Source organism: Tympanuchus pallidicinctus, unplaced genomic scaffold (genome assembly GCF_026119805.1).
Source record: "Tympanuchus pallidicinctus isolate F22 unplaced genomic scaffold, pur_lepc_1.0 scaffold16, whole genome shotgun sequence".
NCBI classification, from domain to species: domain Eukaryota; kingdom Metazoa; phylum Chordata; class Aves; order Galliformes; family Phasianidae; genus Tympanuchus; species Tympanuchus pallidicinctus.
Genome location: NW_026294679.1, coordinates 10,231,031 through 10,258,869, shown reverse-complemented (window position 1 = coordinate 10,258,869; position 27,839 = coordinate 10,231,031). Strand labels below are relative to the sequence as shown.

General features: G+C 38.1%; 1 protein-coding gene across 3 annotated transcripts in view; it reads right to left on the bottom strand.

Annotated features, from left to right (window-relative positions):
- Positions 1–27,839, bottom strand: part of SORCS1 (sortilin related VPS10 domain containing receptor 1) — a 269,815-nt gene that overhangs the window by 61,908 nt on the left and 180,068 nt on the right. For all 3 annotated transcript variants that reach the window (XM_052677145.1, XM_052677146.1, XM_052677147.1), the window contains exons 6-9: positions 17,080–17,144; positions 9,152–9,270; positions 6,445–6,534; positions 1,479–1,658 (exon numbers count right to left, since the gene is read on the bottom strand). In XM_052677145.1, coding sequence (XP_052533105.1) covers positions 1,479–1,658; positions 6,445–6,534; positions 9,152–9,270; positions 17,080–17,144 — 454 coding nt within the window. The remainder of the gene's footprint in view (positions 1–1,478; positions 1,659–6,444; positions 6,535–9,151; positions 9,271–17,079; positions 17,145–27,839) is intronic.

The following is a 27,839-nucleotide window of genomic DNA, read 5'->3' as shown; positions in this document are numbered from 1 at the left end:
ATCTGTGGATTTTTTTTTTTTCTTTTCTGATCTTCATCTCCATGTACCCCTGAAGCACTCATCATTTGCAATAACTCTGCTGGGAGAATCATGCTGGATGGCTTTCTGTTCCCTTCCAGCTAGAACATCAAATTGAAGTTTTGTGCCAGGTTCGGTGTCAGTCAATATTCTTTCTATCTAAATAATCAACAGATATGATGCTACAAGTCTGATTTCATCATTTTCAATCCTAGTTACTGTGTAGTGTCAGTCTAATAAAACAAAACAAAGGCTTTTCTCCCTCCACTGGGATGTAGGACACTTTTACATAATGAAGTGAAACCACCTCTGGAGCTGACAGTAATAAGAGGTAACAGCCTTTCCATGCACTGCCAGCATTGCAGAGACATTAACAGTAAAAACTCCAAATGACTGGGAAATGACAATGCCCATCCTCCTGCAATTCACCCGAATTTATGTACAGTGCTTGGGCTCTGTCTTGACAATTCAAGGTGGTTTCCAAGTAAAGGACAGCTGAAGGCAAACTATTCAGTAGAGCTAGTATTCAGTGATGGGAAATACAGGGAGCATTTCCATTTTTAAAGAACTAGTTCATAGCCTTTGTTCTAAATGGTCATAAAGACCTCTGGAAGAGATTTGGAAAGCGTAGCAAAATTAGACCCCAAAATTAGCAACTGAGCATTGAATTTCTACTTAGCTGTATCCAGAAATAAGACTGCTGTCAGGCCAAGAGAAGTACAAGGGTGTGTTACAAGTTCTATTCTCAGGATCAGTTGTCACAGAAGGCAATGTAAATTAGCCTTCTTACAGGTGAGCTTAGACAGAACATACTTGTTAGGATCAGAATAAAGAAAACATCAACATGAAGAAGGAGAGTATCCATGCTCATGGGATAGCTCAGGAGTGATTACTTAAAATTCTGTTCTCAGAATAGATCAAGCAGCAGAAGGCAACAAAGACAGCTGAAAACTACAGTCTCTAATTCCTTCTACCACAAGAGCTTAGGCTTTCAGAAATGCAATGAAAATGGCAGAATGCAGAATGATGCTGTTCACAGAGCTGGGAGCCTTATGAACCAAAGACTGGAACAATGTGGGTCAGAGGCTTGATTTGTTTGTGTCAGCAGGATTTTGGCTGAGAAAGCTTCTTGTTGGAATGTAGTGAACTATTCAGCTACTTCTTCCAATGCATATCCTTCTACATAGACACGAGATTTTCCTCACCTGAGAACCTACTGGAGAGCACAGTAATGAATTTCTTCATACTACTAGGCTGGAATTAGTTTCAACACTTGCACAGCCTGGCTTGAACCTGCTGTGCTTGCACTGATGTCCTCGTTTAAAAGAAGGATAAAAATGTGTTCAGCTTTGGCTCTGCTATTTTCATACATTCTATGAGACTGATGTGTAAGAACACAATGGAACTGGATGTCACATGAGTTTGTAGGTAAGAATGAAAAATTTAGAGTCATGACATACCTCATAGAGGTCAATCATCACATTCCCATCCAACCCTTGACTACTCTTGACGTTTTCCAATGCCAGGGTGAAATACACCCCTCGGGTGTCAGAGATATACAGATTGTATGTGTCGTTCTGGTTCCACTCTTGAACAGCTGCAAACACCTGACTCTCATCTGTGCTGATAACATGCATGTCCTGAGGAAAGAAAGCAAATGCACGTTACAATAGGGAGCTCTGCTCTGTCATTTCCAAGGGCATCACGGAAACTGTGGAGAAGCAAAGGATATATTTTAGACTGGAGTTTAATTGAAAACTGTAGACAACATTTCTTTAAGCAGAGAATTCCATCCAGAAATATTTTACAGCAGCACTCTACTGCCAGTTTTCAAAGCAGTAATTAACTGATGAGGTGTTAATTGAACATTCACTTTGGCAACAGAGCGTTATACAGCAGCACTTTGCTTCCTCTACCAAAATTTTAATTAGTACTTGGTTTGAGGTGATTTTTTTGTTTGCTTTATTTATTTATTTATTTTGTGTTTAAGCAATACCACTTGTGATTGTAGAATCACAGTTGTTAATAACACTTTAAAATATGTTTTTTAAAGAAATTAAAAAATGAAAAAAAAAAAACCATCAGGAACATCTGCCTCTTGCCTTCTATCTCTCAGAAACCAAGTATGCTTGAGAACTGAGGGGGGATCTAATTGGCAGCCAGTGTTGCTGTTGTTTATTATTACTAATGACTGTGCCATCTATGAGTCAAGGCCCTAGATTACTGTGATAAACTCCAGCAATACGACAGAGAGAAAACCCTAATTCTCACTATATGTAAGGAGCAAAACTGTAGTTAGATCACACATGTTATGAGTGATGCTTTATTTTTCTTTATTTGCTCTGTGTTACAGTAGGCAGGAAGTAATGAAATGAGTGCATAATTTAAAAAAAAAAACAAAAAACAACAAACTAATAATCTCTTAAACCTGAACCTCTCTTTCAATGCCTGGAGAAATTATCCAGTGAAAAAAGCCACTGAGAGATAGTTATAATGAAATTCCAAGGCTCTATCTGCCCAGTACAGGAGGGCTGAGTTCCTCATGCCTTACTAATCCACGGAGATAGGACAAGAAATGCAGATTTCTTAGCAGTAGGTGATTCCCTGAAGATTCAGCTCTATGCTTTGGGCAGTTATCCCTAAGTTATTTTGCATCCATGGATCTCAGCCAGTACTTTTGACGTATATGCAAAACTGGGACTCCATCAGAAAATACATTCTTTGGAAGTGGATGCTACTTCTTCCTCTGTTAATAGAATAGTCTTTGACAATTTTCTTGCTGATTTGTAGAGGGGGAGAAATAATTGCATATTGAGCCTTATGGTATAAAAACGAAAAAATATTAGAGGGAAAAAATCTGACTTATAAATTTCAAAGTGGATTCACTATGAAGTTAAGATTCAGAAAGGTTGACTCAGATCCAGATCTGTGCAGATGAATGTTCACCTGGTTTACCTGCTTCTTTGTACTGGAGAAAAATGTATCCCAGAAGATGAGCTAGGTTTGTAGAGGAACAGATTGGGTTAAAATCTGAGGCGACCAGAAATGCAAAATAAGTTCCATTGGCTTTGATTGATTGTGGTTGTGAACAGATATTCTCTCTGAGCTCCAGCTGTAATGGTAGAAGTAACTGCCACAGCTGTTTGTCAGAGGTTCCCCATTTCACATTATCATCCTAGTTGATCTTCCGGTAGAGCTACATGAGTAGATGATCACAATGTGCTTCAGGCAGTTTCAGATGGCACAGCTGCGGTTCCAAGCTCAAACTTTCAAATATGTGTTCATACACAAGGACAGATCTCTCTACTTAAAGGTGAAAAGATATTCTAATGAACATCAGGGAAAATCAAAGGCAATTTCACATATGTTTAAGAAGCAAATGAGTTAATCCATTCAAGTACATTCTTCCTGAGTTTTGATCAGAACATGCTATAATATCAGAGTCTAAGATCATGGGCTCAAGGAATTTAAGCCTAGACAAAGACTGAGAAAGAAATGGTATAATATATGTAGTGCATGTACAAAGGAAACAAGTGTTCCAACTGATTGCTTTTGTGGATCAGTCAACTACTTAACACGGCCTTGTCCAACAGACTCTGGTATAATGTAATGGCTTGATTGAAGGGATTCAGTACATAGGAATCCAACACGTCTTTGAACAACGTCAGGGATTTGTTAGTTTTCACATTGGTAAAAATAAAAAAGAAATCAGCATACTGATACAGTTTTATTATCTGTCCTTTTTGACTTTCCAAAGACAAAGTAAGAGCATGATTTTGTGCATGCATTTGATCAGTTACTCAAATGACTAAAGGCCAGGGCTCTTTGAATCACCAAACATGCTCCAGTTGTCCTTTTTTGCACTTGGTCAGGGAACTTTTCTTCCTGGCAATTTAATTAGCAGGAACGTGTATTGCCTGTTTTATCCCATCAATTATTTCATTTGTCAGTTGTTGTTAAGGTTTGTATTTCATGACTTTCTTGTGGTTTGTGGTTTGGTACCACAAACACCTACCCCATCAGTATTTAGCCCAGCACCAGATTAAGGGACAAGTCTTTTTTAAAGAGAAATTGCTTGGCTCAATTCTGTATTCAGAGATGCCTGCCCAGTAGATTGGCCTAAAATTGAGTGAATTTGAGCACTGTTTCTACACATTCAAGGTGACTATCATGGGTGACAATACAGAGTCTATGACAGACACCAACCTCACTGCATAAATTAACAGATTTCAGTAAATACACAGGGTTTACACAACCTCATGTACAAGTTAAACATATGCCTGTACTGGAAACAGTTTCTGGTTCACTCAGGCTTCTAATAGAATTGGTTACCAGAATATAAATTACAACAGCAAGAAAATTATAGATTTAATTTGTTATAGGCCATTCCTGCCTGAATAATGGTATCACCTGCCAAAACTGCCTGCCATCACATCCCTCCAGATTAGGAGTAACATACAGAGGCAAAAAGTTTGACATTTCTATCTTCAATTCCAGTAGCGACTTAGTACTGTTTACCATACTTGGCCCCACTTTCTTAGCTGAAGGAGATAAAAGAGAATTTAGGCATAAAAGAAGCTGTTTGTTTCAATGCCTTTGAATAATATAGTGCTTTGTGCATTTTTAATAAAAGCAGCTATCTTGCTTTGATACCAAACTACCAGACAACCACAGATCCACTGTAGCTCCCTCCAAGCCAAAAAGGGTTTTTCAGTCTTTGAAGACATTCCCAGTTTCTGACAAAGTGTCTTATCTCCTTAAATATCTGCTTTTTTCCTTGGGTCAAATAGCATGAACATATTGCTCCTATTCCTACTCTCTGAGAACACATGGGAATGTAATCACAGTATTTTTTCTTGGTTCTCCAGACTTTTCATTGAGTTGGACAATTGGAGAAATAAATGTACTTGCTCAAAGCAAGCAGTCTTGCTACAGACAGTCTGAATCAACTGTAAATTATTTTAATTTAGGTATTACAGTATCCATCCTAAAAATGCAATTCATTTGCTAAGGACTACTTGATATTACACCTGCTTAAACTCTATCTAAACTGACAAAGTAATTCTTTTCCACTTGCACACAAAGTTTCAAACTGCCTTAGAGTAATTTTATCTTAGAGTAAGTTATCTTCAAACATGCCTGAAAATTTTGTGGCAGCCAGGATTTCAGGTCTCACAAAAAATCCAAAGTTTGTCTGGGACTGTAGAAAGAAGTATACAGGGTTTCAATCTACAAATCTATGTATCTTCTAAAAAAAAAAAAAAAAAAAAAAAAGTATTTTTCTTTGGCTGAAACAATTTACTGAAGTCACATTTCATAGTCAGTTCTCCTGTGTCACAGCCAAAAAGAGATCATGACTTCTGATAGTGTCCCCAGAATCCTAAGATCTTGGGTTTTGAGGCCATTCAAGCAAAGCAGAACAGCAGAATATACAAGGTATGGCACTGAAAACAATGTGTTTGAGCTGCTATCTGGTTACATGATGAAAGTTACCCACTCAGTGCACTCTAAACAGGTCTGTTGGAGTGAGGAATCAAAGACAGCCAGCTGTGACAATAGCCAAATGATCCCCTTGAATATTTGCATTTACAAATAGTGATGTACTTTCAACTTCCAGGAACGAGCTGGCTGAGCACTTTCTTTTTTCTCTTTTTGCATTCCCAAAAATTAACCGGGGATTATCATTTTTCTTCAGATGCTAGATGTTACACATAGTTCACAAAGTCATTTTCTAACTTTGAACTTAGATTTCATTTAAGCCAGCCTATAATAAGAATGAAAAGAGTTTTTTAAAAAGATATTTTTCTCTGTTAAGAAACTGTTAGGACTCCAGCTGCAAAAAGGTGATTTTTCCAAAATAGAGCCAACATTTTATAATAGTCTTTTTAAAGAAATCCAGCTTCAGAAGGCAGCAATAGCCTTTCAAGCTCCAGTGCTAATTCACCATTGTTCTTAATTAGAGAGGATATGGAGCAGACACACAAAGCCATCCCTTTTCTTGATTCCCATTAAAATCTGCTAATGAGGCAAAACAGAAAAAAAAAAAAAAAAAAAAAAAAAAAAAACAAGAAAAAAAAAAAAAGAATCACACATCACAGGATTTTACATCCCTGCCCTGACCCCTAGAAAAGAGAAAAGGAAGGGGAAAAGAAGGAAGGGTGGGGGGGGAGGAATTCCTCCAAAATTCATTCGACTAACCATAAAGTAATTATAATTGACATAAGCTGTGGTAATCTGTCTGTATTTCATGCTGATGTTCTTGACAAGGCAACTTGAACTTGAGTCTTTCTTGCTTGCAAATTCTCTTTTAATCAATGATGCTTTCACTCACTGCATATCATCTTGTTGTTACTTGTATTGTTTTCAATTATTTCTGAACAAATAGAAAATCTGTAGGTACATATGGGCATTCCAGCAACAACTTACCTTGGGCAAGGAGTACTTTGGCAGCTTTATCGGTGTAAATGCATTCCTCCTATAAGAAACATAATAATGTGGTCTTCCACCTGATGTCACCTACAAGAAAAGCAGCAAATTTACCTTCAGCATTATTTGAAATATTTTTTAAATTAATGGTGAAAACATCAAGCAAAACCTCCTAAGGCAAACATCACAGTGTTCATGGTAGTGGTTAAAAGCTGCAGTCATGTTATGGGTACTGAATAACAGCTGAGAGCGGCTGAAAAAGAGAGAGTAAGAGAAATGCCATCTTCTGCAAAGAGAAGCAAGGGCTAGAATTTCATCTGAAAGTCTGGGGAAGGTGAAGCCTTGGCTTCACTTAGGCCATTATGTTCTCTGCTGATTCCTGCTCTTCTCTCAACACAAAACAACCTGTTCTTTGTTATTTGCACAGCTGCTACGTGAATTATTGGTTGGAGCAACTGATTGGCAGACATGATGCTTGATTTCCATTTCTGTCTTCACATTTAAGTGCCTAAATAGCAAGACTGGGTTAAAGCAGCATGTGGTTTCATTTTCCACCACCTATTAACGAGGGGTTAAAAAAACAGCTGACGATGTTAGTCACTGAAGCATAATCGATGTTTGTAAAGTGCTTTGAAATCCATGGATGAACGATACTGAAGAACAAATATTCCAAGGGACTCTCCACGCAGAACTGTGCTTTAATTGCCTGATACCTAGGCTTATCAAGCTGGTTTTTTTTCATAGTGTTTTAAAGCACACTGCAGTAGTTTAAAATGGAAGAGCCACAGAGGCTAAGATCATACCAGATTAAGTAAAAATAAGAACTACTTATTTTAAAGCTCTTCACCTTTTTTTTTTTTTTTTTTTTTTTTTTTTTTAAGGAATTAGTCAAAAGTTAGGGGAAGGAAGGCTAGAAGCACTGTTTATGAGCAAGTTTGTGCTTCTAAAAAAGACAGTGCTACAGAAAAATGAGCCCACTTTTCCTTATTCTCACGCTTTAGAAACAATTACTCTCATTGCAAATGGCTTGGTTGCCAAAAAGCCAGATGGAGATCAAGGTAGGGAAGGCTGGGGAGGGCTTTCAGGCATTCCTTTATTCTCCCAGCCTCTTCACTGTCTAGTGTGAGGTTATTCCTCCTCTGAAGAATAGTGTCTGCAGTACGTCAAAATCCAACATCAGTTGCAGCATTTCATTTAGCAGTTCTGTGCTTTATTCCTTATAGATACATCCCGTACATAACCACTTGAAGAATGCTATTTTACACTTACCAGTTAACTGTGAATTCACCAACAATTAGGATCAAAAAAGAGATTGTTTCCAAGAATTAAAATATTTTTATTTTGTATTTGTAAATGTCAACCATTACTGACTGGCAAATACTATCTCTTTGACCTGTTAACGTTTGGCAAAGTCCAACAGAACATTAGAGAGAAGGTTGTAAGTGATTGCCTGTCCTCATTCTCCTTCCTCTACCATGAAGTCAGCACTGAAGTAACACAAAGAAATTTTACAGCTCTAGGAAAACTGCACAACAGTTTATAGACAGAAAGTTGAAAGCACCAAGGTACAAAGGCTGTCAGAATTCAGATGATTTCAAATGGCTTCAGATGGGACAAAAGAATTAACTTCCGTTTAGCGTGTAATAAAATCAGGTCAGTACAGAGAAGACATGAAAAGAGCAAAAACCAAGGAGTCAGTGACGAAGCAATGAATAATTTCAGATAGAAAGAGAAACTTCCCAGCTCCTGTTTCAGTCATCATGTCACATACACACACATACAGCCATTCGGAAATTAGAAATCAAGTCTGAACAGTGATGCATGCCCCTGTTTTCCTTACCTCATAAACATTTTATTTACACCTCAGACACATAAAGGCACAAAAGCTATTCTGGAACGTATGTTCGAGATCTATTTGTGGATGATTTAGATGGCTGTTTATGACTGAGTTCATTAACTGAAGGTAATTAGCAATCGACTAATTCAATTTAAAATATCAATCCTTTCTCTTCCCTCCACCCCCAAGTATGACAGAATATTAACAGTCTGGAAAACCAGTTTAGTCCTAATGATTTCCAGTTCACCTCCACACTCTCTGCAATTCTGTTATTATTTTTTGTCCTTTTCCACTGTTATTAAATGTACCCTGGCAGCAGACTAATGAAATGTACAGCAGTTCAGATCTGTTCTCCAGCTCTCACCTGAAAAACAGCTTGGCTAAGTATGTCTCATCTTCAGCCTTTTTTGTATAATCACAACTGAAGCATAACAATAAAGTCTGATTACTCCTTCTGTGGTTCTTCCCCTGACTCCCTCCTTCTCTTTTCTGTTTCTCTCTTGTGCTTTAAAAAAGTTTAGTCTACTGCCCTTGCAATAGAAGATGATTGACATGTCACTTCAAGCTGGGAGGTGAGAACACTAATCCCAGAGTGCTGATGAGACTGCAGGAGAGGCATAGAGGATTACTCCAGTACCCACGGTGGATGCTACAGGCAGGAACTCTAAGACCTTCCACTGACAAGATACTAGAGGTAGAAAAACTCTATTAGCATTGTAATGAGCTGCTACAATCCACCCAGTGCCCTTCCTATGGATCCAGTCTAGTCAGATTAGTTGGGGGTTAATACATACGCACATGTATGCAGAGGGAGGTAAGAGAAAATAACAAAATATAAAATAACAGAATAAATAAGAGGTTTCTCCACACCTGAACGAAGACATAGTCATCCTGGACGATCAGGGAGTTATGGTCAATGTAGCCTGGAAAAGGTTTGTTTTGTGAGGCTTCACTGCAGTTCTGCATCTTACAGGTGATGTACTGGGCATCTGAAATGAGAAGATAAAACCAAGACACGTGAAGTCGTAAGCACAGTTTCCTCCTAATGTCGAAAAACTACTTGTTAAGCTTGCATTTTTTTTGCTTCCCAGTCACATACGACATAAAGCGATACCATCCATTCAACACAACATAACACTTTTCCCCTACGCCCTTCATAAATCCATCTTTCATTGCTCTCCTTTAAGCTCCTTCCTTCCCCACCTGGATCAGTTTCCCGTTATTTCTTTCATCACACCCTAAATAAGACATCAGAGCTAGATGATAATGGTGTGGCATTTTTACCATAGGGCACACCAGTTTCCCCAGTCACATCTAAGTTTATTTAGAAAACAGCCAAAGACCAGAGTATACACAAGTACAAGCACATTTGCAGAGGACACCTGCCCCATACTGTCACCACTGATTGAGAAGCCTTTTTCTGGCACAATTCTGTACTTCCTACAGCCCTTAAACTCTGCAGAGTAGAGTAAAACATCACCTGCTTCAGAGACTTTACCTATTTCTTGGTCAACAATATAGGTAAATGCACTCTGGCAGACCAAGGCAATCATTCCACTCCATTCCACTCTCTTGAAATTGGAGGTCTGAACAGTTGTTTGTTTCATAGTAAATGGATTAAATGCAGCCCTAAAGCTATCTCATCCATGATTGCTATTTGGGACTTCCTCATCTTCTCTTCTGGCGCACTGCAGAGTGCTCATCTCATAATCCATCACCTGAAGAAAAGGAATTTTAATTTCTTCATGGTGGTAATTTATCCCAGAATACAGAACCATATTCTCTGAATTCAATTTAGGCTCTTTCAGATCAATTAAGAAGTTGCACTTTCTTTAAGGACAGAACTGATTTACAGGAAGAAGGATTTTGGCATTTTAGCATTAGCATTGAAATGATAGAAACACTGCATGGCATTTAATCTTGGAACTACTTCTAATCTTTTTCCTTGTTGAAGCAGCACAGCCCCTTGTTTGATGTAATTACAGCCTTCTGATCAGAGAAGCAGCACTTTCAGTGGTAAAAGACACGGGTGGATTTTTACTATCTCATATTTAATCTTGTTTTTTAATTAAAATCTATCATTTGACATTTTTTTCCTTGTTTCTAAGGGCTGTTGACTTCTGCTTAGAAATTTCTATTCTGAAATAGAAATGCAGTGTAACGAACCTTCAGGAAACTTTGATGAGGAATGATTTTACCCCATTTGCAGAGTTCTTGGAATATATAAAGTGCTGAGTGTTATTAGTTACTGCAGTTTATAACATTTTATGCTTTTGCAGCTCACTGCAAAACATTAATTAACATAGCCCAGACAGCATTATCGAAGTGCATTTCCCTTTGCAAGGACATGTTTTTTTCCACATTAGCCACGAGAGGGCAGGAAGACTCAGAAGTGTCAGTCTGCTCATTGCAGCAAACCAGCAAAGTTCCCTCTTCAGAAGTGCTCGGTCCTCTGTCTCCCCACTGTGAGCAAGAAGGGACTGATGGAGCTTACCCACCACCCTACAGTGCTGTGTGGTGCCTCTACCAGTCAGAAGACAGAACAGGCATCTCAGAACAGACTGAAACACAACCAATTCCCACTTCTCCTGTTAACTGAATCCATTTTATCACAAAGGACAGTCCTCCACAGCTACCCCACATTCTAAGATTAGACTTCTGTTTCCCACCTTGTCTCTACTTTTCGTAATCCACCATCATTGCTTTCTTCTACAGGCACGCTATCCCTCTCAAAACATTAAGAGCAGTGTAATCTTGCATCCCATGCCAATGAGTTACCTGTCCTGCGAGCACACGGAGGTAGCAAGATGTGCGCTGCCGGGAGAGGCCATCAAAGAAGATTAAAGAATCTCCTCTCTCAGAGATTTTAAAGAGCAGGACAGGCTGACATCTGTTAGAGGTGACTGAGGCTTTTTCAATCCTGTATTAATGGAAGAATTGGGACTGTGTCTATTTCTGCTGGGATCACCTGAGTCCGTGCAGCAGCAATTGTACCATTGATGAAGATTTACTAAGGCAATTCCTGTGAACTTTTACAGTGCAATTCTCCATGGCTTCAATTCTAAAATGGCAGTAATAACTACTAAAGGGCAGAGCTCTGAAATTGCTTAAACTAATCTCCCAAACAGCCAAACCATGAGATGTGCACACCAAGAATATCCCCCTCTGCTACGGGAAGCAGAAAGAAAGGTGTCTTGCAGTGTTTGGATCCCTCATTTTTCCTAAGGGAATCTTTGTTGTGCTCACATTAACTCAAGGATTTTGTTTCGATGTCTGATTCTCATGGACATTTTATGTGATTCCATTGGCAGAGCTTTGTAATTTAGCATTAATTAATGTCAATTAATATATTCAGTTGCTAAGCTGTGGAATTAATTTCATTAGTTTTCCCGCACAGATGTTTTCCCGGCCATAGGTAATTAGGACATCATGCTTTTCATTTCCAGAACCCTCACCTCCAACAACAGCTGCTGTTTTTAATATACAACAACAGAGCCACACTGTGCCTGAAGAGAAGAATATAACAAGTCCTAGCTCTTATCCTCCCCCGACACTTTGATTTAGACAGTTTTAGACACCTAGAGTAAGATTCCTCTCTGGAAATGGCAACTATTGCTAAAGAGGCTGCAAAAACACAGTACACAAGAATGGAGGAGATGTCTTGTAAGGGAAACCTCTGACAAAATTAATCTGTATCAGTGGTGAAACATGCTAACATGCAGTAGGAACTGAGAGCCAGAGGGTCCCTGTGCCATGAGTTGTTTCAGTCTTTTCTGTTTAGCTCAAGCTCCATGCTAATATGTTCTCAAGGGAAGTATATTCCAGAAACACGTTCTTGGCTTAGCTGGTGGAGATGGAAGGTTGTTGGTGGCTACTGGAGGTTGGCAAGCCTCTACAAGAATACAAAGAGGAGTATCAAGTTCCTTCATGAAGCAGAGCAAGACTTTCTTCAGGACACTTTGTTCCAGAATGTTATTTTAGATGACAGCTCAAGACTTACCATTCTCTTCTATCCAATCTAAGCTTGTATGGACGTTTTTGGGAAACTCTGAACACAAGGATAGTCAGAGGAAGAATTCACTGTACTACAGCAAACGCATTCCTCCTGCTTTTTATTTTCTTTTCTAATTAACTGAGGAATACATGCTATTCTCTACAATCAAATCCACTAATGACCGCTCAGGAGTTTATGTGAAGAGCATCCACGCAATAAAGGACTTATTTGTCTTCCAGACTTACTATGGACTACACCTTATTCATTACTGAGCGACAAATATTATTGATAGTTTCTGCTTTTGAAGGATGACTGACATCCTTTAACTAATAAACGATAAGAACATGGTAGTAACATATCTCACTGAAGACCCAGGCCTGTACCCTATCTTCAGTAGTGACTAATAAGAGAAACCTTGAAAAGGTTATAAGAATTTGTCCACATGCTTTGCATTTAAGGCAAACCTTCAGCATCTACAACCTTCAATGGGAATAAATACCACTATTTACCTGTTCTCTCATACTATAATGTTCCCACCTCCTTTTGCTGACGAAACACACAGAATGACTGTTCTTCATCTATTCCCATCTGGTCTGAATGTTGATTTGTGAAACATTTATGATATGGGGATACATTCACAATTCTCCAGGTCTCAGCAATTGCAAAGCAATTATCAGTAATGAAGATGAAATGGTCCAGTCCATTTACTAACTGGCTCACAAATCTGATTTTGTCCTACTACTCCCTTTTCTTCCTTGCAAGTCAGAGTCAAGAGTCTTTCTTTGAATGGGTAAGTATATCTTTTGCCTTTTCTATCATGAGGATACAATTAGAGAAACAAACACATTTCATTCTCCAAGACAAATACTAATCATTGGCTGTGGTGGGAAAAATAAAATAAAATCATTACGCAGGTTTAGGGGACAGAGAATTAATTCACCACCTCAGCTATATTAGAAAAGGCCTGTCAAACTAGGTTGACAATTTTTTTCCCCACTACAGTCCTTATTTTACTCTTCCTTGCAACGTGCTGTGAAAACATAAATTGAAGTCCTAGCACGGTTTTGTGATTCAGATACCACTGGCAAGATGCTCAGTCACTGCTGATCAGCAAGCAGAGCATGCCAGCTGACCCCAGGTGAGGTCTTAGTTTTGCCTGTACTCACAGCAGTGCCTAAATTAGCTTTTATTAAGAAAAGCTGCTATGTACATGAGAAAAGCAAAGGAAATATAACTTTTGAAATATCAGAAACTCTCTAAATTTTTGCCAGAACATTAGGAACATATGCTATATATAATATAAAATTAAAAACTTGATACTCATTATAATTTGAAATTCATCCACATAAGCAAACGTGAGTCTCATAAATTAACACTTGTTAATTTTCCATGGAAAACCTTAGACATCCTTTAAGCCAGCTTTGCCTTTCTCTGGAGGGAGCCAATGGGTACACAGTTAATCTCCAAATGCCTTGTAGAAATCCGCCTTTCAAATTCTCACCAACAGTCTGGATTCCTTGATAGAGATCACCCAGAAAAAATTACATTCTCATATCAATTAGCCTGAATCAGGCCTTACTGAGATAACTCTCCCTAATTCAAAACAGATATAACCATGAATTAAGGATACTTCTGTGCTGTTCTTCAAAAACAAACAAGCAAAAGGAGAAATAAAAAGTGTAGAATCTGTATACCATTAAGATTGTACACCTCCTGAAAGCATTCAAATTGCATTTGAATAAATATGGATTTAACTTTCACCAGTCACTCTGGCTGCTGACTATGGCAGTGAATACAACAAAGAGAAGCTTATCATGTTAAGAACTGTGGAGGATTAAATGTCTTACTGGGGTGGTGGCCTGAAACAAGGGAAAAAAAATCACAATTCCTGCTGACTTTGACAGCATGGTCTGATCCTGTTCCAAAATCAAAGCAGAACACCAGGGACACCCAAGCATACAAATGGAAATGTGAGATAAGGTTCATTGGAACTTCTTCCAACTGAAAAAAAAATCAGGTTTTCTTACTGTACTTTCAAGCCCAGCTTGACTAGAATCGAGCCTGAAGCCTTAAAAAAATTAACAGAATCATCCCTTCTTAACTCAGACATCTGAAGAGATAAAAAGTTATCTGGTGCATTCCAAGATTTATACAACAGGTTTAAAAACACAAATGGCAATGACTAGCCCTGCTAATCTGCCTCCATCAGTAAAACTAATCATACAGTCTGTACTCAGTTTGTTTAGTACCTAGTTTGATGAGATAATGTGTTCAGGATGAGCCCACATTTTTCTGGATAGTGAGAAAGAAGAAAATAAAGGAGAATGGGAGTGCAGGTACAACACTGCTAGCCAGTTCCTCATCAAGTGTAAATCAACTTGCCATTAAAGTTACTCTGATTTATGCCTGCTAAGAGACTCCTATTTTGGCTCTTGTAAACCTTTTACATTATGTATATAAATACAATAAATAAAATGCACAGACAAGCTGTAATCAGAGAGCAGAGTTAGAGAGTTATTGATATTCTAGTAGGGAAAACCCAATGCTAAGGTTGCTGTTGATAGATGTTCTCAGACAACCCTCTAACAAGAAGATGGGCTAACACCATGCTCTGCTGACATTTTCTCATCTACAGCTGTTGTTGTACCACTCAGCTTCTGCTGGAAAATGTGCCGGAACAAGCATAAGGCTGTTTTCCTATTTGAACTGGAGTAAACAGTTTTTTGTTCAGCCGTTATATCATGACTGATTTAGTACTGTAAGGCTCTAGCATACAAGAAAGGTGAATACTAGAGTAATTGACCATGTTCATACTCTCTCAGCCTGCTTCAAAGTCCTCTGACCTGCAATGCTAACAAATGTCTTCTGGCAAAAAACGCAGTGATATGTTCCAAGGTTACTGCTTCAAGCTGCCCACTGTAGTCCCCTGTCAGTGACCTGTGCTTTCTAGAAGAACTGACAAAACAGAGCATGCACTTACAGAATATCAAACATCTTATACTTCTGATGAGCTGGGAACCTCTTGACTCGTGAGCAGAAATTTCAGCCCAATGGCTGGTTTGCAAGGGAAGTCACCAACAGCTGAAGTTTGGAAGCCACAGCTAGAATTATATTGGCAGTTCTGTTGTTGACTAAATAGAGGAAATTCAAGTTGTCCTGCCTCCCAGCTAAACCAAAATAAGTGCACTCAGATCAGTCACTTGAGCTTGGCTGATGAGCAATAACTTCAGTAACGTGCCTGACTCCTCATCACACACAGTTTCATCTACCTATGTTTTAGTTTCCACCTTAAGATCTATACTAACCGTATTAATTTGGTAAGCAGTCAAGGAATCTTTTGTGGAATTGTGCTATTGCTGTGCAAAACGTTCTTTACTGGAGGCTAAGAACTCAAATAACACTTTTCAAGGTATTTGCAGTGTGGCACTTTCTCTGCAAAGTGTGGGACAAACGTCCCTCAAAAGCATCACCGGGATATAGCTCCTTAAACACTGATTAGAGTGGTTCGTCTCAATGACCTCAAATTCCGAAAGCCTTTGTAACAGCAATTTTTTTTCTGCTGAATAAGATGCTGTCCTATTAGAATGTTTCATTCTCATTTAACTTGTCATGAGAAACAGAAAGTTTCATGTCCCCAGCCTTGCCACTGTGTTCAGGTAAGTGAAGCTGAGCGGAGAAATAATAACAGAGAGCACAAATGATATAAAAAATAGAGATAATAAATTCTTTCACTTTTACTAATTTTGCATATCCCAAAATGGAAAGAACTTTAAAACTTTATGATTTCTATCATAACTGTTTCTTTTCAAAATTCATCTTCCAAAAAAATTCTCTTTCATGCTGAATTTCAATGAATTAAAAAACTGATTACTTACAGTTACTTTTTCTGACAGTTTCTAAGTGTCCAATGAGAAACTTACATTTTAAGTAACACCATTGAATTTGAACGTACAGTTCAGGGGAGAATTTGATCCTCTTTTAAAGGAATTAACTGACTGCATCATTAACGCTAACATATTGGAAATGGCACAAACCTGCTTGTTATGTTGCAATAAAGTTGCTACTACAGAGGAAACAATATGAAATGACAATGACAGGGTTCATGGCAGCCAGGCTTTTATTGTGATGCCTGAGGCGGTCCAGTGCTGTGGAAAAGAAATCCATGGAGAAAGGTCTGCAAAGGCAGGGGAGCTGAAAGAGAAAGCTTGAGGAAGCATGAGTGAGAGGAGGAAAAGACAGCTGGTGGCTTGAGGTGCCGGAGAGAATTCATAGCCAATTAGAAGAACAACCTGGCATTGCAGGTAAAGGTAGTTGCTGGAATGGAGAAAAGCACTTTGAGAGGCAAAGCAAAGAGGGAGAACAGCTGATGAAAGTGAAGGACAATGACAGGTAGTAACGGTGAATACTACATTTAGGTTGGTAAAAGGCTTCTAATGCAAGAGAAATGAGGTGTTTTCAAAGGTAGTACCTAAGGCAGAGTATCCCTGGTCAATTGAAATGGTTGCTATATTCAAGGAGATACTACAAGTAGATAGACTCTGTGATACTGGAATCTCTCCTTTATAAACAAAAATCACATAGGAAAAAAAAAGAATTCTATTTCAATTACTTTTTATCACACATTCCTCCTTACTATATTCTCAGCTCTTTTCACAGGCTCTTAATCCCACCTTTTTACCCTACTGGAAAGACTTCTCTTCTGACAGACGAGTGAACCACTAAAAACTCAGATCTCCATCATGGTGTATTTACAAGCATTTAAGGGCAGTTCAGAATACCAGTCTTTGGAAGATGAAGTACTTACGACCATCCACTGTCTTTGCCTCCAGGTGCACAAGATCTGGCTCTCTACTGGACACCATCATAGACCTGCAAGAGGCATATTGATTCAAATATGTTAAAACAAATACCTTGGGTGATGTCTGAGACATTCATTTCACATGCTTCTGTTCAGCTGGATCCAAACTCACACTCACAATTAAAAGCTGTTCATTTTTAAACAATACTGGAGTTTCAGCTAAAATAAACTCGAGAATTTGAAAAACATTCAACTCTTCAGTGAATTGATGCCATTACACTTATGAGTTCTTCATTTCTTGAGTTCTTTATTTCTTTATTTTCAATTCTATTCCCCATTTGGAGATTTGTTTCTCTTTGCATTGGCATCTGACCTTCTGATGCATCCTCTGGTTTGTTTGGTAGGTTATATTTCATCTCAGGGTGAGATACAGCATACTTGGATTGATGTGATAATAGTGTTTGCCGGCATACTAATTATAGCTGTTCCTTCATATTGGACATTTTAAGCATACTTGCTTAATTTACACTCTTAATGATCAATATTCACATTATTCTCATTAATTAAGAAATTTAAAAAAAACTCATTTCATTCATAAAGAACACATTTTATCACTTCTGATCAAATAAAAACAGTGTTCCATTAAAAAAAGAAATGTTAGATTGGCTCATAAACTGACTGCTCACTCTGAATTAACAAGAAACAACAAAGACATTGAGCATTGCAAATAAGGAGATTCTGAACTCAGGCTTTGCTTTCTTTATCAAGGTTCTTCTCGACCAGCACCACTGACCTTGACAACTTGCTGGTAGATGTACAAATTATATAGTCCAAATGGCCACTACTTTGATGCACAGCCAGAATTTTAGCATTACTGGCTGCAAGTGTGTAGCAATTTCCATCATAAAGTACCCTCAGCAGCAACTCTGAAAATCAGTCTTGTATCTGGTCTTGTCCCTGTCAGCCAAGGGATCATCCTAGATTAAGGCTAAGGGTTCAACAGTCAGTTCCATGTTAGCTGCTTGACCCCCAAGCTAATAGATGCATGAGGGAAGAGAAAGATTCGTTTCCATTGATAGACAAATTAGGTGCTGCTCTGTTCAAAGCCTCATTATTTTTCAGGAGATCAAAAGTGAAATTCAAACAGTGATTTAAACCTTAATTCAGTTCCCACTGACTGCAATCACAGGCAGCTCCAGCCCTTAATCAGCATGCACATTAACCAATAACCATTATAAAAATGTTAACAATAACAAGAGTATTTGTGTCCTGATTAATCCCTAGCTTCACTGCAAAACGTGTAACAATTCTTCAGCTAGAAAAGCTTTGGATTTTGTTTTGTTCGGGTACTGGAAAGATTCAGAAAAGTCTCTGAGCCAGCAAAGATTTCACCTTGTTTTTATTTTCAAAAGTCCTTATGGCAAGGTGGTCTTCTCCTAAGCATTCAATCTATATTTAAAATCCCTACTTCTTGATGACTGACACAAGGTGGGTGGGAAAGGAGTACATTCCTAGGGTATTTTTTCTTTACCTGCCATCATCAGAGAATTAGGGTCAAAACGCTAGGACTGTTATTTACAAATTCAGTTCAGGATGGATAGATGCAGGTGGAAAACAGCCCTAAAAATGCATAAGGATTAAGCTTATAATTTGGCTTATCTCCTTTTTATCCTTGCTTATTTATTAGGCTTTAAGCACATCTGGAACTGGGCTATTCCAGAAAATACTGTTCAGCACTCCTCCTCCTGACCCAACAAAACCCCAGTGGGGATTGAGCTCTTCAAAAAAGAAAGGATTGTATTTCATGGACTTGAATACTTCGTCTCTTTGGAGACGTGCAGCAATGATATTCATTCAGCAAAGACCTTGTTGCCCTGATTAAACCCTGTGAGCCTACAGTCAGGCACTTTAAGAGTTTCCTCCTCTTTTCTGACCCCAAGAAACACCTCTATTGCATCTTTTATTGTGAAGACAGCAAAAAAATGAATAAGATATGTCGCACTGACAGATGGAAAGTGATTGTCATTGCTGTTTCCACTTCTGAAATGAGCCATAATTTACATCAAACTCTTAAATGTCTTAACAGTAGAATATAAATATCTAAAACCACCAAGCCCAGAAAGTTAAAAGTGTTAGTGACCTGCATACTACTTCACCTCATGCTAGGACAGCCAGAATTACGACTGCAGAAGCTTCAGCTTCAGGCAGAATTAAGTCATCAATTATCCCAAGGATGGACAGGACAAGGATGGCTAAAATATGACTCATCATAAACATTATTTTTTACTCAAGGGCTTCAATTTTTAATTTTGATGTTGCCTAGCTCCCTACAAATCAGAAGTGGAATGAGAGACTGAGAAGAAAGCCATGGCCCAGGGAAGCTACAGCAGTTTCTTAAGTCAAACAAGACGTGAGGTGGAGATAAGAATTATATCAAGGTCTCCTTACCTGTTACCTGACAGAATACACACTCCATTGCTTTGATATAACTGGCCTAATTTACTTGTGGCAGCATAAGGTCACACAGTCTGACCTATGCATGATAACATGGGCCTGACAATAATGATAACAAAGTATAATCAGTTGCAAAGGATAGGTGAATTACAAATACATATCTTCTCAAGTCAGTGTTAGCTGTACACAGTTGGCATCACATCTAGATTCTGCTGAGAGACTATTGCTCAAAAAACTGTAAATGTCACTTTTTCTCATATCATGCTGTCTTATTCCATGGTAGTTCTACGATATTTCTCTATATATCCCTTTATTCTACCTGAAAAATCACTTCAAGCAATATGCACCGTACCCTGTTATACCGTACAGATCTCTGAGCTAGTCACACTCAAATGTTTTTGTAGGCAGTGAGGAAAAAGAGGCAGTTTTGCATTGTGGTTCATCTGAACTGCCTTACGAGTTCATTTCACAATAAGACAAACTATCTCTGAATGGATTGTTTCTTACTATTGAATATAACATTTCTGGATACCTACACTACAGACATCCACATGATCAAATAAGTGTCTCAGAAAAGATGGTGTGGCAGACCTGGAGATTGTTTATTAACTAAATTTTAAAAATCGAATTGGAGTAGCATGGGCTATAAGTAAAGGGAACAGACAAAAGGGATCCTTGGTAGGTGAGAACAACAGACTTCTAAAAGCCTGTGTATCATTAAGTAATGGTGTTAAGCCCATGATATAGGTATGAAACACAATGAATAAACTTAATTTATTATAAGGAAATTCCAGCCCTGATTGATGACTGGATATGAAAATTCTTCTACCAAAAAATCACATGATCAATAAATACAAACTTATACATGGAAAAAGAGAACTACACGCCCTAGATAACTCCAAAGCCTCAAAGTTGGAGTATATAACTTGAAGTGAGTGCCCATTCTACTTCAGTATCTTCTGTCAGTACAACCAAATCAACACACATTTCACAAATTAAAGAAGGAAGAGAAAAGTGCTGTGGATTTAACAGCCTACAAAAAAAAAACACGCTGCAAAGGACATGGATACAGGTGAGCAACACTCTACAATCAATCAGTTACTAATTTCCTTTCATATATTTCTCTGAAAATAAACAGCACAAACCACGCCATGCCCTGTTCTGAGCATTTGCTTTTGTAGCTATGCTGGTAACACTTTGTTCTTCTTCAATTCTGTCCTTTTCTTTCAGCATCCATTCTCAGAGACCTATCAATCACACGTACAGCCACAAACTTTTCTTCTCTTTTCTTTATGCTTTCATTTCATGATAAAATAATGGCATGCCCCTTTCTCATTCCTTTAATCCTCCCCGAAACTTCAGAATACCAGGGATATGCTAGCAACACCTTCTGCTGAGCAGTATCTATTGTATTTTTCCAATTATCTTTTTTAGTGTTTTGTTGGTATAACTGTCTGGATTTTTTGGGGAGGGCAGAAAAAGAGAAAAAAAAGAGAAAAAGAGAGAAGATTTAAAAGCCAAAAGGAATGTAAGTTACCCCATTGTTTTTACAAAAGATGCTCATATTATGCATCATGTAATGCTCCCCCAGTCCTATTACAAAGTTGCTTCCTAAAATTTTAATTCCCTTCATGCTTGCTAAGTAGCCATCTACTCTTCAGAGCTTCACAGATCAATACCAGTGCTTGTAGCACTGAATGCAGATTCTACATCCAACCATGAGAAGCAGCACAAGGAGAAGACCCAGAATCATCTTCTGATTTAGAAAAAGACTGAAAATAAAAAAGCAGTCTGGCAGTGCACATGGCTAGCTGGCACATTTCTGTAGTGACTTAACTCTTGCCACCTCTGTCTGACTTCTCACTAAAATCTTAGTTCTAAGGCCTACCAGATCTCCAGAGTCACAGAAACTGCCTAGAGAGTTTGTGGTGTTTTCTCCCTGGAAGTCTTAAAAAGCCATCGGGACCTGGTCCTGGGCAAACTGCTCTGGGTGGCCATTCATTTGCAGAGAACTGGAACATAGGGATCCAGAGGTCCCTTCCAACCTAAACTATTCCATGATCCTAGGAAATACAATAAAGACCTTTTTATCCTGCATTTCTATTTCCTCTAGCTTTTTATTTACTTTTATTGGAAAAAGCAATTATTTACGTATATTAGGAAAAGATGAAACTTATAAAGCCATCAGACCACTCAGAACTGCAGAAGGGCATCACTGCGAGGATAGCAAAAATTTGCACATGGGGTATTTTTAATTTCAAATTACCAATTTTCACAAAAAAGAACTCAAAGCACTGGACTTTAGACTTTTAATCTCGTGGACTTGTGTGTACTGAAAAGTAGCTTCAGATGCATATGATATTGGATGCTCGAGTTCAGACAGAGCCACATCATATCTGAGACAATATGCACAATAAATTCAATGGAAAAATTTTCATATATAATTCATATGAAAAATGCCCACAGTAGCCAAGATCACTGGTAACTTAAGCTAAGCAATTCGAGACTTTTTTAGAGAAGCTGCAAAAAAGGAAGGAAAAAGGCCTAGAATGAAAGGCTAGAACAGAAATTCTATCACCTTTGCACAACCAGAACCACTCATAAAAGTGCAAAAGTGGCTCATTCTTCTTATGGGGACTGAGATCTTATACAAATTTCTACCATCTCAGAAGAAATGAACAAGCACAGAATCAGGACTAATCAGGACTTTATGACTATTCCTCACTATCTCTTGAAGAAAAAACAAAAAGTATGACTTGTTCATGCAGCAAAGGATGGTAGATAGCTGACAAACATCAGCTAAAGCACATAGCATGGAAAACCCAGTTTAATCCCCCTGTCATTAAAAACACTTATTTGCCTATATACCTTCACTTCCCCTCTTGCCAACTTGTCCTGATCCCATTTCTGGCTGTTGGAGAACATGCTCTTAGAGATCTTTGTGCCACAGTTGTCTTATGAACATAAATATTCTATCAAGTTTTATCCTGTCACAATAGAGCCATAAAGTTGCACTGTTCAGCACATGATAATGGCTTTGTAATTCAATTATTGGTAGAATTTGCCTTCAGGGATTTGTCTTCCTTTAGCCTCAGCGCTTATATGAATCCCTTATCATAAATCTTGCCAGTGCAAAACCAGCTCCCTCACTGCCTCTGGGACACATGCTGTCACTTCATGTTAAAAAAATTTGACAGCTTATTCCAAATTGTTGAACGGCAGGTTTTTGTTTTTAAGGCCAGAGTGCAAATAGCAACATCAGATGATGTTTGTACAGTCCTTGGTAGCATCAATTTTACTAGTTCCACTGAAGCTCTAAATCTTAATTGCCATTCATAAAAATAGTAACGTGGAGTCCTGAACAGAGAGCTTTCTGTCCAAAGATACTTGACAATCAACCTTTCTGTAACCTTCCCTGCATGCAACTGATTTGCTCAAGATACATGGAAAAGTATGAAATGAGTAGAACAAGTCAGAAAAAGGGGTTTAGGAAAATTTTTGGCCTCAGCTTTGCAGATAAACTCCTCTGATTAGTCAAGAGCACAGAGACCTCGCTGATTTGACCAAGATCACAAAGTTGTTATGTGGCACAGATAAAAATAGTGCAGAATCCTTCAGGCTCCTTTTTCTTTGACTACAAAATTCACTCCATGAGGACTTTGCTGATACTCTGTTCCTTTTTCACTCAATGAAAAAAAACTCCCCAGGGAGTTTAGCAAGGCAGTGAATTCTCATGGTTTCTTCATTCCCTATTATGTGGAGTTTTGCAGATTTTACTATTTCTTGAATATTCTCTAAAGAATGGTTTCTACCTTTCACATCTCTTAACCATTTTACTCTCCTGATTTGTTTTAGAAACAAAGTGCTAGACTCCAGACAGATGTAAATCAGCACGTTATTTCTTTACACTTGACCAATAAATTCCCCCCCAGTTATCATCTAATTAGATTTTCCCTTCTATACTTCTGCACTATTCTGCCATCATCATCCAATTAGATGAAATGCTCCAATTTGGGCAATTCAACTTGCAGCCATTGGGCCAAATCCATCCTATGGTTCTTGACTTCATCACCTTTTCTCTAAAGGGGATGGGAAATAATAGTGCAGTGAATAAAGCATAACCAGGTAGACACTTCCCAGTTGAGCCATTCTGATCAGGAAAACCAGATATCTGTTGCTGTTAACACTAAAATAATATTTTATTTTTTTGCTGGTACAGCCTAATAGAATCACAGCTTCCCACTGTACAAAGATGCATCTCTGGTGTCCAGTAGTGCTGTGGCCCAGTTAGGATGCTCTGGAGGAGGTCAGGAAGTCATTTACAGCAAGTGTCAAGTCAACTCTTCTTAGAGAATATGCTTCTCATTAACCATATAACAAAAAACAGCACTGAAATCCTCCTGAAATCAACCCAGACAAATCTGCAGCTACATTCACTAAATAATTGTCTTACTCCCTTCATGTGCTCTCCTTTATAGATGTATCCAGAGCAACCAGCTTCTTAGTCCAGTGCTTGCTGAAAATTGACTTGTTTCAGAGTTATAAGCATTGCAGGCTTCTGTTATGAACTCCCCAAACCAGATTTGAAACAGGTATATTAATGCCTGTCAACATCCGTACATCTTCTGTAAGGGAAACATGAAGAACCAGGAAAAAGTTAAAAGTGTGGAAACCTTCCCTCATTTATGAAGTATCTTTAGATATATACATACATTTTTTTAAAAGATAAATTAGTTGAAATCAAATCACACCAACCTGTATATCAATCAGAATAGGCTGGTTCAATCCAAATGCTTACTCAGATGGAGTATACCTCTTCTCCTCCATCCTCCCTACTTACAACTGAAGAACAAAACTCTGAAGTGAGGAGGGGGCAAACTCAGATAAATGGGTAATGTGTGATGAATTTTAGGATTACATTCAAGGTATTCTTTTACACCTATCTTTGGAGTTCCCACAATAAACAGTCAAGAATCCTTTCCCCCCACCCCTCACAAAATAGAACTATGACAAAATAAGGTTTTGAGACTGAGGAGCTATATTTTGCTCCAACTAATCCTGAATCGAGTAACAAGTTTTCTCAAGAGACTATTGGGACCAGAGGATCTGATTATTATAGATTCAGAGGACCAGAGTTTTACCAGTACCCTGCTGCATGACTTCAGCTAATTTTCTCATTCTTGTCCAAAGAAGAAAGATATGTATTTTGGATGTTAGTTTCTTAAGAACCAAGACTTATAATAAATCCAAAGATTCTAAATGAGCTTTTAACAGCAACAGAAAGAGGATGCTGCATGTCTTTTTCTCATTTCCTAGCTGATTCACATGGGTCTGGCAGAGCTGTACATATCTGCAAGACAGGAAAAAAATCCTGATTCCCTGGATAAATCTGAGAGATTTCAGCCTTCACTTGTAGCAAAAAGATAGAGCTCCATGAGGGTCAAAGCATCTGGGAACTATAAGCAGAGGTTTTCATTTAATCCTTTGAAATATCACTGTGGTCTTTGGTGAACATTGCAAACAAAGAATATGCTTTTTTCTTGCACCCTGGCTAGACAGGATATTATGCTGATCTTTCCAGTGAGAAAACTGTATATCTAGGGCAATGAATGGTGACCACGCGCTCTAACATGTTGTTCACCATCAGTAATGTTAATAGCAGCCCAAGGAAAGAGATGTTTGCAAATGAATTCTTAATTCTTGTACTTGGCAGTATTGCTAACCTGCAGCCCACCTGTATCTTTAGGCTGGCAGCCACGAAACTACCAAAAAATATTAGCAAGCCAGCTACTCAACTCAGATCTCCTGAAATCTGTCATGGGTCCTTCCATGATATGCCTATCTGGCATGTGCTCATCTCAACCTTTTTTAAGCTATAAAATAGTATGTATTTTCCTATTCAATTTTTTAGTATAGTCCAATTCATCAGGTATGGGTTTTGTGTTAGATTAAGCAGATGATTTTCTGGTCAGGCTGTCACAATGCCGTTTGATTGGCATCTTCACTGTCAGCTGTCAGCAGCTGCTCTGCTGTGATTAAAAAGTCTTGTTTAGCAATACACAGCATCACCTGTAAACAGCCCAGACACTGTGTCATTTAAATGGCTTCAGCCCACCTGGGTAGGTGTGCAAATTTCACTAAGCCAAAATTTGACAAGAAAGTGGGGACAGTTTGCCTGGCTTGCTCCAATTGCTTTAATATAATGGAGTTCTTAACAGGGCTTTGACACGTTTTTTTCCCTTGATTTTCAGCTCTTTTTGCTGCTACAATGAATGCAGTCAGACCTTTTAAAATATATTTTCTAGCCAACTCTTGAAAAGATATATACTGTATAATTCTAGTCTAAAGATTATCTTTCTTTCCTGTTGCTCATAAAAGAAACACATATACAGTCTTATCTATTCATCTGTCCTCCCAGCTGCTTACAGATTTATCTTTTTCTCCCTTTCAGTGTGTATGCATATCTCTGTATTGTTTGAGTGGAAGGGTTGGTTAACTGTGTTATGTTGGTTTTGTTTTTTTTTTAAATGATCTTTGCATTCATTTTCTCTGCTCTCCCATGCCCAGAAAAACACAAGATGGAGGAGACACACAGCAACACCTTTTCCCAAACTGACCTATCTCCCATAAAGTCATTAGGGAACAATTAATATCATGGACACACAATCCTACTGAAAATCAGATGTACAATGATGTATTTTTATTTCCAGTCCAACCTCCATGCTCATGCAGTACATGAAAATCCCAAGCAGTATTTTTTGTCTGATCATGACAGTCAGATTCTTGAAATACGGAGCGATACTTCTCTTGTATTTCTCCTACCTGCTTATCTGTGTGCAGTACACAAACACGAAAAGAAACTAACTGCATTGATGCATTTAGTGATTATAACTTTTTATGATTTACTAACTGACTTTTTACCATTGTATGCTTGTTTGTAAGACATTTTTATTTTAATTTTTTTTTCCTCTAAATATTTCAAGGGTAGGTACTAATTAGACTTAGCTGAGAATCTTTTCAGAAGATGTCTCAATTAAAAAAATATGTTTTGCAGACATTTTAATGAGCATTTCAATCAGTTATTTTTGTAAGGCCAGCATGATATTTTGATTTAAAAAAAATCTCAATGTATGACTTAATAAAAGGACTAGAATAAAACTTCTATATTTTAATGAGCAATTTTGCTTGTTGGCTGTAGCAAGCTATACTCACTTTGACTAGGCATTTTGAAGCCACCGTTCATGAATATTTGGATTTGGAGGTTACAAGGTATCACCGTTGAGCTTTGACTGGATGACAGGACCACTTCGAGCAGGAAAAAAATAAAGTAGTTCCTAATGTGATTGATTTAGCAATTGTGCTCATGTTTGCATTCACTACAAACCATAGTCTTTGCCAGCAAAATTCCAGGAATGTATGCAGAAAATCAACAAAGATTATAAAAATAAACTCAGAAGCATTTAGATAAACCTTTTATCTAACATCTACTGCATTCTCTTTCCCTAATACCGATCGCATTAGTAAGCAACTATGCTAGCAACATTAAACCATATACATTAAGTTGTTTATTCGCTGGATTAATATTGCTTGGAATACTCCTTCCTAGCAATTATAGTATTTTCATGCAGCACAGTTCCAGAATAACCAAGCACCATGCCAACTTTCATGAATTTTCCTGTCAAAATAACAAGAACCAACCAAAGAAATAACAAAAAAGTATAAAAAAATGTGCATACGGAGCAGAACTGCAGTATCCTTGAGGTGTATGCAGTGTGTATGCTTTCACATTGACACCAGGCACAGAGTTGAGTGCATTATGCTTTCCTCGGTATACCACTTCCACATATCTAGATTATGCAGAGAGACACGTGATAAGATACCCTAATTACAGCAATTATTAGAAATGACAATTTTACTACAGCCCTTTACACTAAAGGCTGCCCAACACATTTGATTTTAAGGGTTTATCTGCTCATCTCTTTCTCACACTCCAGATACATTTCTCCATAATCTCTTTCATCACACTTGCAGATGTCAGAGCATTACTCACAGCTGAGGGTAGAAGAATAAAAAGAGGGGATGAGCTCTGAAGGAACAAAGATCCTATTTTCATGTTAATGACCCCTTTTAATGAAATAGATGATGGAAGAACACAAAACACCTGTGAGCTACAGAGCTGTCTGTACATAGAGCTTTTTCTCATAGCTATGCAGTAGGCATTGGCAGATTACTTTAATGATCTTCAGAGGTTTAAATTTCTCTAGTGGTAGTAAAAGAGAATGTTTCACAGAGCAACCAAAAGTAAGTGAATA